At 48.7% G+C, this 15,438-nt stretch overlaps 1 protein-coding gene across 2 annotated transcripts in view; it reads right to left on the minus strand.

Moving 5' to 3' along the window:
• The window catches only part of CRTAC1 (cartilage acidic protein 1), a 157,599-nt gene that overhangs the window by 1,682 nt on the left and 140,479 nt on the right, over positions 1-15,438 (minus strand). The window contains exons 12-15 of one of the 2 annotated variants that reach the window (XM_049855700.1): positions 13,557-13,702; positions 12,129-12,171; positions 9,506-9,649; positions 8,605-8,727 (exon numbers count right to left, since the gene is read on the minus strand). In XM_049855700.1, coding sequence (XP_049711657.1) covers positions 8,708-8,727; positions 9,506-9,649; positions 12,129-12,171; positions 13,557-13,702 — 353 coding nt within the window. In that variant the 3' untranslated portion in view covers positions 8,605-8,707. Of the gene's footprint in view, positions 1-8,604; positions 8,728-9,505; positions 9,650-12,128; positions 12,172-13,556; positions 13,703-15,438 lie in introns of those variants that run through there. The other variant, XM_049855699.1, reaches the window with a different exon arrangement.

The raw sequence follows: 15,438 nt of genomic DNA on the forward strand, positions 1-15,438 counted from the left end.
TAGGTTACAGTCAGACAAAGACTCCGTTCTACCTGGATTGACTCATAAAGACAGATTCCAGACCCAGAGAGAGCATGTGGGCAGATGCAGATACAGAAAAATTAGCTCTCAGGGGCATGAAGGTGCTAGTTATTTTGGAGTAATTCAAGTTATTGATTTCTGTAATGGAAAAGTGACTGGGGACTAGCTACCACCTGAGCACAGGACTGAGTGAGCCTCGGGAAACAGGAAATGTTACACAGGGCCTACACGACCTCACATTATGGGCACTGTCCTGGTCCCTGCTGGCCCCGATTAATCCAGAAGCTCTTTGAGGCTGGAGATCTTGTCTTACTCATTCCCCCACCTCCCTTCCTCTACCCCACGTGCCTTGGGCTTGGCCGGTGAATAGGAAACGTAGCTGACCATAGGCTGGCGGGAAGAGATGGAAATATGAGATCCTCAGGTCCCTGGGGCAACGTGCCACTGAGAAGCAGCTTAGGCAGACTTAGACGGGCAAGTGCTCACCAAATAACTAAATTAAAGAGTAAAGGCAGTGACCCTAGGTGACCCCTGTGCTGGGCAGCAGCTGTCGGCAATGTTGCCTGGCTGTGTCCTATGGCTCTGCTCACCATCTCTGCCTGTCCTGGGGAGGAGGGAGGAAGCGTGCTTCTCCACCCAGCTCAGCCCTATTATTGTGATGCAGGTAAACCCTTCTGGGGCTGGGTACTTTGCCTGGCAAGTCTGGACCTGAGGACCCTGGTGGGTAAAGTGCCACAGTGGATGGATGGATGGATAAAGAGGAGATGGGTGCAGAAGATGATCGATGGGTCGGAGTTGAGCAAGAGAGCTGCCTGGCTTGAGATGAATGCTCATAGACCCTGGAGAGGCAGGTGAATGGATGGGTTCGGATTGGCCCTGTTCTCCCCAGTGCAGATCTAAATACAGGGCTGGAGCTCTTCAAAGAGAAGAGGCTGTGTTCATCCAGTCCCCAAATGAACTCCACATTTGTAACTCTGAGTGATGTATGTGTCTCATTGGGAAGGATTCTTAGAGGTCTAGTATGGCCCTAGTTAATGACTTATGAATTGTTGTAAAATCAGGCACTGCTAGAAGTGAAAGCAGGAAGTTGAAGGCCCTGGAGCAAGTTTTAATAACAATACCTGCATTTTATTCATCTGGGCACTGAGCTGAGCGCTTTACATGCTTTTTTCTCAACTAATCCTTAAAATATCTCTAACGAATTGCCGTGTAGTCAATTCTGACTCAAGGCCAGCCTAGGCATTGCAGAGTAGAACTGCACTCCACAGGATTTTCAAAGTGGTGACTTTGGAAGCCAGGCCTTTCTTCTGAACAACACCTCTGTTGTTGTTAGGTGCTCTCGAGTCAGCTACGACTCATAGCGACTCTACGTACAACAGAATAAAACACTGCCCAGTCCTGCGCCATCCTACAATCGTTATGCTTGAGCCCATTGTTGCAGCCGCTGTGTCAATCCATCTCGTTGAGGGTCTTCCTCTTTACCACTGACCCTCTACTCTACCAAGCATGATGTCCTTCTCCAGGGACTGGTCTCTCCTGATAACATGTCCAAAGTATGTGAGACGAAGTCTCGCCACCCTCACTTTTAAGGAGGATTCTGGCTGTACTTCCTCCAAGACAGATTTGTTCATTCTTCTGGAAGTCCCTGGTATATTCAATATTCTTCACCAACACCATAATTCAAAGGCATCAATTCTTCTTTGGTTTTCCTTATTCACTGTCCAGCTTTCACATGCATATGATGTGATTGAAAATACCATGGCTTGGGTCAGGCACACCTTAGTCCGTAAGGTGACACCTTTGCTTTTGGGCACTTTAAAGAGGTCTTTTGCAGCACATTTACCCAATGCAATGCATCATTTGATTTCTTAACTGCTGCTTCCATGGCCATTGATTGTGGACAAAAACTCTAGGAGGTGGCTATCACTTCCTTGATTTTGTAGACAAAGAAACTAAGGCTCAGAGAGATTAAATGACTTGTTCAAGGTCACTTAGAGAGGGGGCTGATGGCATGTCTGGGATTCAAGCCTGGCTCTGCTTGGTCTCAGAGACTCAAGGTGAAGAGAGAATTTTAAGATAGATGGAAGGAAGGGAGATGGGAGGGTTGTAGGGATTTTGCACCAGCTCTCTAAGAAAGAAGGTGGCATCTGGAATACGTCAGACACCTTCTGCAGGAGGGTAAGGCACTGAGACCTTTCCAGGGCCTGGTACACTGAACACAGCCCCAGGTTCCCTTCTCCCTGTTCCTCTCTGAGTCTGCCTTCGGGTTGTAAATCTTGAGTTTGAGGCCTGAAATTGCAGACTGTACTGGGTTCATTGTCCCTTTGGCTGAAACTTGTCTGTCTGCCACAGTCTCCACAAGAAGTTGGGGAACTTGCCTGTGCGCCTCTCCTTCCCAAGGAGCTCTGCAACCAGATGCAGGGTGGAGGGAGGAAAGTTGGCCCTTACATATTTTTGTGGTGGGGGGAGGGGATGCATTAAATGATTCTAGGGAATAAAATTCTTCATAGATGCCCAGGGGCTGGCCATGAAGGAGAATGAGCTACCTTTATAGGCATTATTTCTGGGCCCCAGACAACTCGAGGAGCCCTGGTAGTGCAATGGTTAAGCACTCAGCTGTTTGCAGTTTGAACCTACCCAGTGACTCCTGGGGGGAAAGACCTGGCAATTTCCTTCCATAAAGATTACAGCCTAGAAAACGCTATAGAGCAGTTCTACTCTTTCACATGGGGTCGTTATGACTCGATGGTAATTAACAACAACCAGGCTGCTCTGCTTTTGGCAGGTTCTGGGTGGGCATTTCCTGGGAAGAGGTGGTACCGACTTCTCCTTCTGTCCCCCACTTGCTGACCTCATCCCCTCACTTGCTGACCCTTTTACTTCAGGATTATTCTCTTTGGGAACCGCACTGTGTCAGAGAACCAAGCTGAACACATCAGCACAGACAGGCTCCAGGAAGGTTCGCTCTGCCCCCTTATGGCCACTTGTGGTCTTGCCACCTCCTCTCTGCTGAACTTTGAGCTCCCTGTAGGGCTGGCGTACCCCACATCTCCCACACTGGGGGACTCCCCGGTGTCCTGGGCTTGTCAGACAGCAGCAGGGTGTGTTGGGGGACATGTGAACTTCCACAATGAATAGATCCGGGCTCCATCCTGAACTTTGCTACCTAGTAATAATAATAATTCTAATTTATTGGGCGCTTGGTGCTGTAATGGTTAAGAGCACAGCTGCTAACCAAAAGGTGGGCAGTTCGAATCCACCAGCTGCTCCTTGGAAACGCTACAGGTCAGTTCTACTCTACCCTGTAGTGTTGCTATGAGTCGGAATCTACTAGATGGCAACGGGTTTGGTTTTTTGGTTACTATTTTTTTTTTTTTTTATGTACCAAGGTCCCTGAGTGGTGCAAACAGTTTGCACTCAACTACTAATCTAAAGGTTGGCAGTTTGAATCCACCTAGTGGCACCCTGGAAGAAAGGCCTGGCGATCTGCTTCCATGAAGATTGCAGCCAAAACAAACAAACAAAAACTCTATGTAGCTGTTCTCTGTAACACATGGGGTCTCCATGAGTCAAAATCGGTGGCAATTGGTTTGGTTTGGTACTATGTGCCAGGCACCATGTTAAATGTTGTAATGATCGTATTTAATGCTCACAATAACTTAGTTAGGTAGGTGGTATCCCCATTTTACCGTTAAGGAAACTGAGACTCAAGGATGCCTCACCTACTTTGAATCTTTGCTCAAATGCCTCTTTCTCAGCGAGTCCCACTCTGAATTCCCCTATTTAAAATGACATCCTACCCCCATCCCAGCACTCCCAATTTGCTCTTTCCTCACATAGCTTGTATTACCTTTTAACATACACACCGTACTTATTATGACTACGGTTTAGTGCCTGCCTTGTGTTACCAGGGCAGGAATCTCTGCCTGTGTTGTCCGCTGATATATATCCTAGGCTACTAGAACAGTGCCCAGCACATAGTAGGTGTCCAATCAGTGTATGCCGAGTGAACAACCGGTTAAATAATTTGTCCAAGTGTCCATAACCCAGAGATTACAGAGTACCATGCTGGAGGACACAGGCCTTGGAGCCAGAGAGTTACGGGTTTGAATTACAGCTTTGCCACTTAACTAGCTATGCGGCCTTGGGTAACTTATTCTTCCTGAGCCTCAGTTTCTTTGGTAGTAAAACTGACTAGTAACATTTATCTCACAGGGTGGGTATGAGGATTAATGGAGACACTTACGTCAAGTTCTTGGCATATGGTAGCCTCTCCATAAATGTTAGCTCCTTCCCCAGAGAATGTTTTTTTTCTCTTCTTGCTTCTCATTTTCCCTCTGATGGCCTACCCTTTGACCAATTCACTGTTCAACAGCAGTTCCTTAACAGAACAAGCCGCTGAAGGAAGCGATTGGCATTATCTGTGGGCTGAACCAGCCACGCTCTTCTGCCCTCCTTCTTCCTCTTTCCGGGATGAGCTAGTTGCTAAGGAGATGCAACATCAGCCATTGACAGGCTGTGGCTGGGGTCTGGCCTACACAGAAAGAAAGAAAGCATGCATGACCCTGGGGAGGGAGAGAACATGAGGGACTCAGCTTGCCTCCTGGGCTCTGGGCAGGGGTATCAGTCCCGAATCTGCTGGAAAAACTCAGCTTGCTGCCTGAGAAAATTGAGTGTTCAGCCTCCTTTCTCAGGGTGGTTCTGGAGGGACGAGCAGCTTCTCTGTTGGGAGGCTGGAGCGGAGTCCTTGCTTGGGCTGCAGCCTGTGGCGCTGGTCTAGGTGTGATGCCCAGACCCTGGGAGGGGGCCATAGCAGCCAGAGTGACACATAATCAAACTCCTGGCCCTCAGAATGGCACCTTCCCAGAGCAGGGCTGACAACAGGAGTAGATGCTCCAACAGGTTGAGTGGGTGAGTCACAATTCTGCATCTGCGGAGCTGCCATCTCTTGTAGGCTAGAACATGATCCTGGGGAGGTGGCCTCAGCTCCCTGGCCCTCTAGGTAGTGCTGCTTCTCTCTTACCACACCGAGTCCTTGACTCTGTAGCGTGAGATTGTGGCTTCACCCCGAATGAAGAAGGAAGGAGCGTGGTCAAGGGCAGAGGCTGGGGAGCCCAATTGCTGGGGATCGAATCCTGCCTTTATCTTTCCCAGCTGTGTGACCTTGGACAAACCACTTAACCTATCTGCAAAATTGGGATAATTGTAGCACTTTCCTCTTGGGATTGCTGTGAGGATTAAGTGAATTAATTCTTGTTAAGAGCTCAGCTCTCACCCAGGCATGGCAACCTCACCAAATGTAAGCTAATATTGTCATTTTAAGGGGTACATTCCTGGGAACAGTGTGTATCCCTGTGCAGAATAAAAACAATATTATTCTTATTTGGCTTTTACTGAAAGAATAGGAAGTTCTGGCAACACTGATCCACGCTGCTGCTTGGCTGTAGTGAGTACCGGCTGCCCCTTCATTTGGGGCACCAGCCCCCCCATTTACATAAACCCTTCCTGGCCTATTCCATTCTTTTGCATTATTTGCCCTTTCAAGAAGGCACTTGCTGTTTCTGTTATAGATTCAAGCTGAGTATAAGTGAACAAAGATGCAGGTGCCCAAGTGGGGTTGGAGGACACAGAAAAGACCAACTTGTCTGTGCTCAGAACGGAGGGCAAGGGTTGGGAAAACGAGGTTGGAGCCCCTGTGGGCATCAGAGGAAAAGGTATTAGAAGACGGGGATGGAAAGCCACTTCTTGGTTCTGAATCTCGAGGCTGGCTAGCTCAGGTGCAGCTCTGTTCCCTCCCATCTGTGGGCTGGTATAAACCAAAAACCATACCCACTGCCGTCCAATTGATTCCGATTCATATAGGACAAACCAATAAGTGGGCTGAACTTGAGGGATTTGGCTCAGAAAGCCTGGACTTTCTTATCCACTGGGGAGGCCCTGTTATTGAGGCAAGCAATGTTGAGTTGGAGTCCCTGGGTGGCGCAAATGTTAAGAGCTCGACTCCTAACTGAAAGGTTGGCCTTAGAAGACAGCCTGACAATCTGCTTCCGAAAGGTCACAAACTTGAAAACCCTGTGGAGCAGTTCTACTCTGCACATGTGGGGTCGCCGAGAGTCAGAATTGATTCGATAGCAACTAACAACAACAACGTTGAGTTACGAAGGCAGTGGTGGTTTAGTGGTTAGAATTCTTGCCTTTCATGCAGAAGACTTAGGTTTGATTCTTGGCCAAAAACCCCTCACCTGCAGCCACCACCTGCATGTCAGTGGTGTTTTAGCAAAGTCTTCCAGACTAAGATAGGCTAGAAAGGCCTGGCAATCTACTTCTGAAGATCAGCCAAAGAAAATCCTATGAATCACAGTGGTCCGATTTGTAACTGATTATGGGAACGGCACAGGACTGGGCAGTGTTTCGTTCTGTTGTAGGTGGGGGTCACCATGAGTCAGAGCTCACTAGATGGCAACTAAGAATGACAACAACAACGTTGAGTTGGTTCAGTGCCTGTCTGGCCTTATATCTTGTAGGCTTGCATTTCGTCCAGCACAAGTATCTTGGGACCAGAGAACTTGACTTCTTCATGGGAGGGACCTAGTGCTTGGCACACAGTAGACTCTTAATAAATACTTGCTTGCTTAATAAATGAATGAATGAAGGAATGCAAAGAGCTTACATTCTAGGATGGCAGCCCAAGAATTTAGCTAGACTTTTCAGAAAGCCCCTCCGTCATTTCACTCTCATCCCACGCTCTTGGCTCCATCATCTGGCTGGAGGGAAGGCAGTGGGGGTGGCAGCCACGTTGCCTTCACTTACCATTGTATGCCCAGAGCCTGGCTCAGTACCTGGCACATAGTAGGTGCTCAACCAATATTTGTTGAATGAATGACTGAAACTAATAGAAAGCCTTCTTACCCTCGAGTTGGAAATTATAGTGTGTTCTTCACAGTTGGGGGCATTTTGAACGCCTCTTTGTAACTTTGCCCACCCACCAAATAAACTGACACACATACCCTGTTATAAGAATCTCAGTGTACAGGGATTTATGGTTATTACTTCTAAGGCATCCTCCGAAGTTTGCTGTCATATTGAGTTTCCTGATGTCTCAGCAGGGTATCTCACTAGTTGTCCCAGCCACAGATTTCTTGTACTGCTGTGGGTAGTCCACCAATGGACACTGTTATCTTATCCTTTACTGCTGTGTTTGAAACCATTGCCTCTGTGGGTTTTGGGTTTTACTATCTCACTATCTTAGATCCAATTGCTGACTTCTAAAAAAACAGCAGCTTCCAGAATGACAAGTGACTAGAGTCTGAATGGTGACAGAGCTGCCTATTACCCAGCTGAAAAGAGACAAGACAGTGTGGTGGCAAAGGGTTCCAGCCCCGGCCTGGGGACCAGCTGGCTCTGTGACCTTGGGCAAATCACTTCATCTTTCTGAGCCTCACTCCTGGGGCCCTTTCAGATCTTTAATTCTACGTTGACACACAGGAATGGGCTTCCCAGAGTAGAGTGATTTTTTAGCTGGTCGATGCTTTTCAGTGAAATTGTAGCTGTTTTTATTTTAGAACTTTTCATTTAGGCTCCTGCTCCCAGTGTAAAAGCAGCACTCGCTATGATGAATTCATATTTTGTGATTTATTTAGAGTATTATTATTGCATCAGAAAGTGGAAAGTTTTTTTTTTTTGTTGTGGTTGTTAAATACGTTTTTAAAAGGCTAGCTGCATTCTTAAATGTGATTTTATTATATCTTGGGGCAACTTTTTCCCCCGTGAAGAATAGATCTGTAATTTATAACAAAGGTGGGAACTTTAAATACCAAGGCTGGTCTTGAAAGTACTCTATGGTGTTACATTATTCCCAAAGGGTGCGCTGGCTCCAGGTTTCCAAGCATATTGCAGGGGAGACCAAGTTGCAAGGTTCTTTATAAAAATCTGGGTAATGTGAGACTGGCCATGCCTACGTCCAGCCACATATTAAGGGGACTTAGAAAGGAGAGGACCCTTCCTAGGGTAAGCCAGCCCACCTCTCTTATTATTTAGATTAGGGAAACTGAGGCCCAGAGTGGAGAATTGACCTCTATCAGGTAAAAGGCCAAGACTATTCCCTCCATGTCTGCCCCTTGCTCGCCCCATGCCCCTCACCGATCCAAATCCTGGTTCCCCACACGTGAACATCGCCACTTACACCCGAACCACTGCTCACGCGCAGGGCTGGTATTTTCCCTGTATAATGATTTGCTTTCTAAGTGCCACATGGTGGAAGAGCCACAGCTAATGCGGTGTTCCAACCAGTATCTCCTTGCCCCAGACGCATTTGTTTTCATCAGCTAGGCACTCATATCCAGCAGAGAGTTTATTGGCATAATTTCTCCAGGAAAGAGGCTGGAAGACTTAGCAAGTTCAAACTTTAACATTTTTATCATGAGTCCCAAAGGGCCACCCTTTTCCCCTCGCAGCATCATCACCAACCCACATAGGGCTTTCTCTGGCACAAGGAGTGAGGGTGCACAAAGCAAAACAGCACAGGCCAAACTAGCAGGCACATGATACATCGTTAAATCAACCGAGCAAGCGCCACCTGGGAGCCATCTTTGTTAAGGGCAAAATAAGACGCTCACGACACTGGAGGATTCAGAAAAGACAGGTCTATCTTGATTCTTCTGAAGGGGTGAAGGAGGCTGGATGGGGTTTAGGGGAGACTTTCCTCTTCTGTTTTCTCAAAAAAACATGCAAAGATGGTTTCACAAATAACTAAGAGTCAGTATCTCCCAAACTTCCCTTTTCAAAGATGGCCACCCCTGCTGTCCATTCAGAGGGAGCACGCAGCAGGATCTACCGGGCTTGGAGACAGGCAACCGGACAGAGATTTAGTTTTCCACAAAGGTCATTAGTTTTTTTTTTTTTTTTATTGATGGGATTTAAAGTGCATATAATTGAAGGCAAAGTCCAAGGCCTAAAAAAAGATATGAGGCCCGAGAGAGAGGTTCAGAGAGTCTAAAGGCGGCAGAGGGATACCCACCTAAAAAGGCCACTTGAGCTGCAAAGAGGATGGGGGAGGGAGATAAAAAATGGGAAAAGGAGAAAGGGGTGGGAGGTTAGGGTGGAGGAAGGAGTTTGGGAGGAAGAAGACAAATACCAATTCAGAAATTCAGACAACCAGGAGTTAGCCGATATCCCAGGTAGAAAAAGACAGGCTGCCCTTAGGTAGCATTTATTTTAGGAAATGTGGGAAGGGGAGAAATGAGAAGAGGGGGAGCCTAAGGCCAGGACTCAGTATCCTGGGGGCCCTTCAGGTGGTGGTAGTGGTGGTGGGGCTTCTCCAAGCCTCGGCCATGGTCTTCCCTGGAGACCCAGGGTGGGCCTAAGGAGACTCCAGCCAGCCAGGAAAAGGCCGGGGCTGGGGATCTGGGGCCCACCTGGGGCTCACCAATGGAAAATGGAAGGCAACTTCCCTTTGCTGCTGGACTGTGGCTGGGGTCTTACTCACCCACACAGGCCGTGCCGTCCTCGTTGGGCTCGTAGCCCTGACTGCACCGCTTGTTGGTTCGGCACCTGTAGCTTCCATAGGTGTTGACACACACGGGCTTGTCCCGAGGGCATACAAATGGGAACTGGATGCATTCGTTGGTGTCTGAAAGGCGAGGGAGCCACTCACCAGGGGCGCCAAACTAGGCTGGAGGGTGGGACAGTGGGTTCTAGCTCAGGCTCTGCTGGTGCCACCTACACTGTGACCTTGGGCATGTCCCATCTCTCTGGGCCTCAGTTTCTTCACTTCAGTCCCTTCTGTTGGCTCCTCCTAGACTTGACCTCTACATGCTGGGAACCTCAGGCTTGGTATTGGTCTTCTCTCTTTACCACACTTTCTCTAGGTGATTCGATATACACAGATGATTCCAAACTTCATGTTGCCAGCCACAAAGACTTGTCTATCCAACGGCTTACTTGACAGTTCTACTTGGATGTCTAATATGTATCTCAAACTAATTCGTCCAAAATGGATCTCCCCACAGCCCTCAACCTTCTTCCATCCCCTGCCCCCGTCTTCCCTAACTCAACAAATAACACCTTGATCTACGTAGCTGCTCAAGCCAGAAATCCAGGTATCCTTGAGTCCTGTGCTTTCCTTAAACCCATATGCAATGAAACAACAGGTCCTGTCAATTCTCTCCGAAGTACACCTCTGGTCTGTCCACTTCTTACCCCTTGGCCACAACCCTATTCCAGGCCATCACCCTCTCGTGCCTGGATTTCTGCAGTGCGATGGTGTCACTAACGGAATTCAGGGGGTGTGGACTGCACCAGGTGACACTGTCAGAGGGGATAACACCAAAATGACTGTCTATAAAATTTTTGTGCAGTGTTTCAGCAGAAATTTATTATTTTTAATGAAAATATCCCTGTAGTTAGCGATAAGAACAAAAACGTTTTTCATAAGCCCACTTTACATGTATCAATACACCTACAAAGCTAAAACTCTATGCTAATTTACCTTTTGAACCTTCTGATGCTCTCTGGTCAGAGCTGTCATTATTACCCAATTACAGTGACGCTTCCAATCCAGTGGTTTTATCTGCACGCTTTACAAGCATGCGTTGTTGTTTTCCTTGCTGCCAGTATTTTTATAGTTGCTGATTTCATCAAACTTTCTGGTGTTTTAGCTACAAATTATAGTAATTAGTATTTGTGAACCTGTATCAATAACTTTTCTTGAGAACGACGTAGTAATTAAAGGAAAAGGAGGAGAAAAATAAAGGCTTTCACTTAGTTACTAATAATGTAACAAATAATGTAATTCAATGTAGAAAGACTTCACAAAAACGATTTTCTTGTTAGTATTCAGATAATCTAAGAAGTATTACATTTAAACTGTTTATAACTATATCACGTATTATTCTATGATTAAAATTGATAATAAATGTTTTTAAGGATTCTGTATGGCCTGGTACAGAAGGAGGTTCATGAGGAGGGTGACACCATGAGTTACTGCACTGGGTGACACCAACCCTAGTGACTGCTGCAGCAGCCTCCTGCCTGGTCTCTTGGTTTCCACTCTTCCCTCCAATCCACTCTGTAATTCAGCAGTCAGAGTGAGCTTTTAAAAATGTGAATCACATCATGTCAGTCTCTTGCTTCTAATGTTCCGAAGAACAGAATCTGGACTCTTACTGGCACCAGCAAGACCCTCCTGGACTTGGCCTGGCCCCCTTCTCCCTCCTCTCCAGGGACACGGCCTCCTTCCTGCTCCTTTAACACACCAGGCCTTTTCCTGCACCTGCTCTTCCCTCTGCCAGCAAAGTTCTTCCCTCAGTTCCTGCATGCCTGGGTCCTTCTCCTCCTTCAGATCTCAGCTCTAAGGGCCACTCCTCAGAAGCTCCCCTGACCATCTGTCTAGAGCCGGAGGGTCTAAAGGAAGGCAGATGTCCTTGCCCTGCCCCCTCCCTGCTGGTCGCTGGGATGAAAGCCGTTCGGCTGAAGGTCTCCTGGATGCTGAGTCTCTCCAAGGCTGCTCTTTCCCTTCCCAGGTCCTTAGGGACTTTCAGAAGGTCACTGGGCCCTCACAGAGCTGCTGTCCTGGTAGTACTGCAGCACCCCACTCCACCCCACCCCGGGCTCCCTCTGTCCACTGCACAAGGCTGCGATCTCCCTTCTGTACTGTGACCATATGCCACTTCCTGTTTCACCCATATGCCCCTTGGTGACATCCAACCTTGCCTGCCAGCCCTGTGCTTGCTGCTCCACCGTTGGCCAGGCTGAAACCGCCAGCTCTCTGTGGGGGTGCGTGCCCATCCTGTGACGGCAGGCCCAATAGCCAGGTCCCCCTGTGCGCACTGTCCTCTTGCCACACTCATTCTCTCTGCATTCATGACAAGGAAGCACTGCCAAGCCCAGGATGGTGATGAATCAGCCCGCTGGTTGCTAACATCACTCCTACCTTGCTGAGTCACATGGTGGCTGTCTTGGCATCTGGAGCCCCAGGGACAAAACAGCATGCTCCCCTCCCACCTTTCTACCCCCTTGTCTGCAACCTGGGCCTTGCCAAGGCTCTAGCTGACACTCCCCAAGGAGATCCTGGCCTCTGTCCCAGCCCCTGGTGCCTGCAGGTAACTTACCCATGCAATGGCCATTTTCCTGCTGGGAGAATCCTTGGCCACACTGCAAGGTGGGCAGAAGCAGAGACACTTGTGAGTTGAGAAGGTCCCCTCCTAGTCACAGCCACAGAGCGGCTGTCACCCTGACCCCAGAATAAGGGGTACTCTTAGCTCTGGGCCTGGGGGGAGCTCCCTCGCTTCCAGGACCCCTACCCTTGTACTGAGAACAGGAGACTGGGGAAAGCCAAGAACGGATGTGGTTCAAACTCCTGCCCACTTCCCTGCACATGGGATCCACTTGCCAGAGCTGGGACACCTAACAGAGCCTGTCTCTCCTGTAGCCGGGCCCTGGGGCTGAGGCTGGGTCTCAGTCTGGGCAAAGTGTGATGAGGGTCAGGGGATGCTTGAGGTGTCTGCTCACTACCCATACCCTATTCACAGGGTGGGCCCCTGCAAGCCACACTGTGACCCAGCTCTCCGGCCAGGGCTCCTGGGACAAGGGGTGGACATCCAAACAGAGGATTGAGACAAAGGCTTGATGGCTGGGATTTGAACTCACTGATGCCGAGACAGAGTTGGGAGCCTGGTAACCCCAATACTATGGGGGCTCTATAATGTCTATATGGGGGTCTCAGAGATGGCAGGCTGGTGGCAGGTTGGAGGACTTAGAGCATAACATTTTATACAAGACAAAAAAGTCAACTGTCCATAGAAATGAATGAGAAGGGCTGATGATCACTGGGGAAGGGTTCCCCCCACCCCACCAGCCACCGCACTGATGCACTACAGTAAAGGTCCTTGAGTTCCTGAGGTCATTCATTTGGTCATCCATTTAATAAAATATACTGAGTGCTGCTCTAAGTGCTAGGGAAATGGTGAACACGACAGACAAGGTCCTTGCCCTTTGAGCTCACTCGCCCTTTCCCTTGGGATTTGTGAGCTATGCTAGCAGCCTGCTTATAAGTCTCCTCTTTCTGTATGGGTTCCTATTATTTCCAACCAAGTCACAGTTAGAAGGACGCTCCAGATATTGGTCCAGAGCCACTCCTCAGAGAGCCCCCAGAAGTCCTGCCATGGGGTCTGAGCCCTATCCTCGGTGGAACAGGAGGCCTTGGAAAGAACCAGGAGGGTAGCAGGAGGCTTGGGTCACTTCTTGACTCTGCTCATACTGGCTGTGCAACCTTGGCAGGCCTTGGTGGGCTCCCTTTTTGGCCTTGGCTTCCTCCTCTGTGAAATGGGTACAAAAATAACCTGCCCTTCCGATAATACCTTAGGGTTTCTGTGAGGAAATGAAGAGATGCGGGATGATAGTGTTGGAGGGATCATTATGAGGCCTGCCCTTTGCTAAGATTTCCATTGTTCTAAAGGCTAACTGTGCAGAGCCTGGAACCTTCAGCCCATGGGGCCCTGGGCAGTGCTGGCTTTTAGGGATATGAGGCCTTTCCTCACCTCCAGTGGGGCTGGGTCCTGAAATTTGTCCTCGTCCCGGGGGTAGGGGATCTCCAGCACGGAGTTCATTTCCCCACTGGCCACACTCCTGCTCACCATCTTGCCGTCTGGCCACGTTACCTCCACACTGCTGGCTTCATCCTTCCCTGTGGGAGGGAGGAGAAAGGGTGAGCATCAGAGGAGAAGCAGGTGCCTCTCAGCTAAGTGACCGTCATTCATTTGGTCATCCATTTAATAAAATATACTGAGTGCTGCTCTAAGTGCTAGGGAAATGGTGAACACGACAGACAAGGTCCTTGCCCTTTAGAGCAGCAGTGTCCAACAGAACTTTCTGCAATGAAGAGATATTCTGTATCTGCACTGTCCAACACGGTAGCCACTAGCCGCATGGGCCTACTGAGCACTTGAAATGTGACTAGTGTGAGTGAGGAACATAATTTTAAATTTTATTTAATTTTAATTCATTTATATTTAACTAACCACACATGTGACTAGTGGCTACCTTTTTGGACAGTGCAGCTCTGGAACTTACATTCTAGTGGACAGGCCAACCAGCACGAGGCTATATTTGGGGGAGGTGGCAAGTCCTGGTGGTAAGTAGGTTTACTTTGGAGTACTGGGTTCAAATCTTGGCTCTGCCACTTACCTGATATGTTGGAAAAAACATGGTGGGGGTGGTATACCACATACCTGTTGCTGTCGAGTCAGTGACCTTATAGGACAGAGCAGAACTGCCCCAAAGAGTTTCCAAGAAGCGGTAGTGGATTACAACTGCCAACCTTTTGGTTAGCAGCCATAGCTTGGTGTAGCTCTTGACTACTGTGCCGTGAGGGCTTTTGTGGGGTGGGGGGTGGTACTGGGGATAAATTTCAGCCCTGTGGTTGACTTGCTGTGTACTCTTGGGCATGTCACTCATATTTACTGAGACCCTGCTAGGGGCCAGGCTCTCTTTTGTCACTGGGAATGTCTCTGTTCTCATGGAGCTTCCACTCTTGTGGGGGGTGGCAGACAAGCTGATGAACAAATTAGGAAAGTCAGATACTGACAAGCTCTGAAAAGAAACCAAAAATAGGGTCATGAAATAAAGAGGAAGTGGGGTTTCTGGGGGCCTTGTTCGTTCAAGTGGTCAGGAACAGCATCTCTGAGGAGGAGGCTTGAAGCTAAGCTCTAAATAAAAACTTGGGGTGACAAAGGACTGGAAGATGGAGGACATAGGTGAAAGACCATTCTACAAAGCTCAGATGTTTACGACAGATGCTGGAGCCGCTCAGAGAACGTTCGCGGTGAATCCATTGGTACGTCCTCCTAAAGCAGCGTGTGCACCATTGACAGAAAGCTGGCTGGAAAGATTTGTCGGGTGTTTAGGCATTGTCAAAGCCTGCCCCAGCTCCTGCGTCAGGAAACAGGGCCTGTCACTGTGCAAGGTCAGGCTAATGGTGATGGATTGAGGGGGGCTCACCTGCTGGGAGATGCCATTCTCCCAGGCAGTCACCTGGGAAGCAGGTCAGTGCTCTGCCTGGGACCTCGGTCTCAGTGCAGGGGGATGGGAGGGTGCAGCCTCCTCTTTATCACCCCCTGGGGGCATGATGGGCCTGGTGCTCTGCAGGCACAGGGTCCTGAGGAGGGTCCACAGATCCATATACTCCTGAGCACCATTCGTGGGATGAATAAAGGATATGCCACCCACCTGTAAGTACTATTTTTTCCCTAATGTACGTAGATACTGTTAGAAAACAAATCAAGCTTTAAAGTGCTGTTGAATTTATACTAGCTTTTGGGTACTGATGGAGCGGTGGTTAAGTGTTCAGCTGCTAACCAAAAGGTCGGCAGCTCGAATCCACGAGCCGCTTCTTGGAAACGCCATGGGGCAACTCTACTCTGT

This window comes from Elephas maximus, chromosome 16 (assembly GCF_024166365.1).
Source record: "Elephas maximus indicus isolate mEleMax1 chromosome 16, mEleMax1 primary haplotype, whole genome shotgun sequence".
Classification (NCBI taxonomy): Eukaryota; Metazoa; Chordata; class Mammalia; order Proboscidea; family Elephantidae; genus Elephas; species Elephas maximus.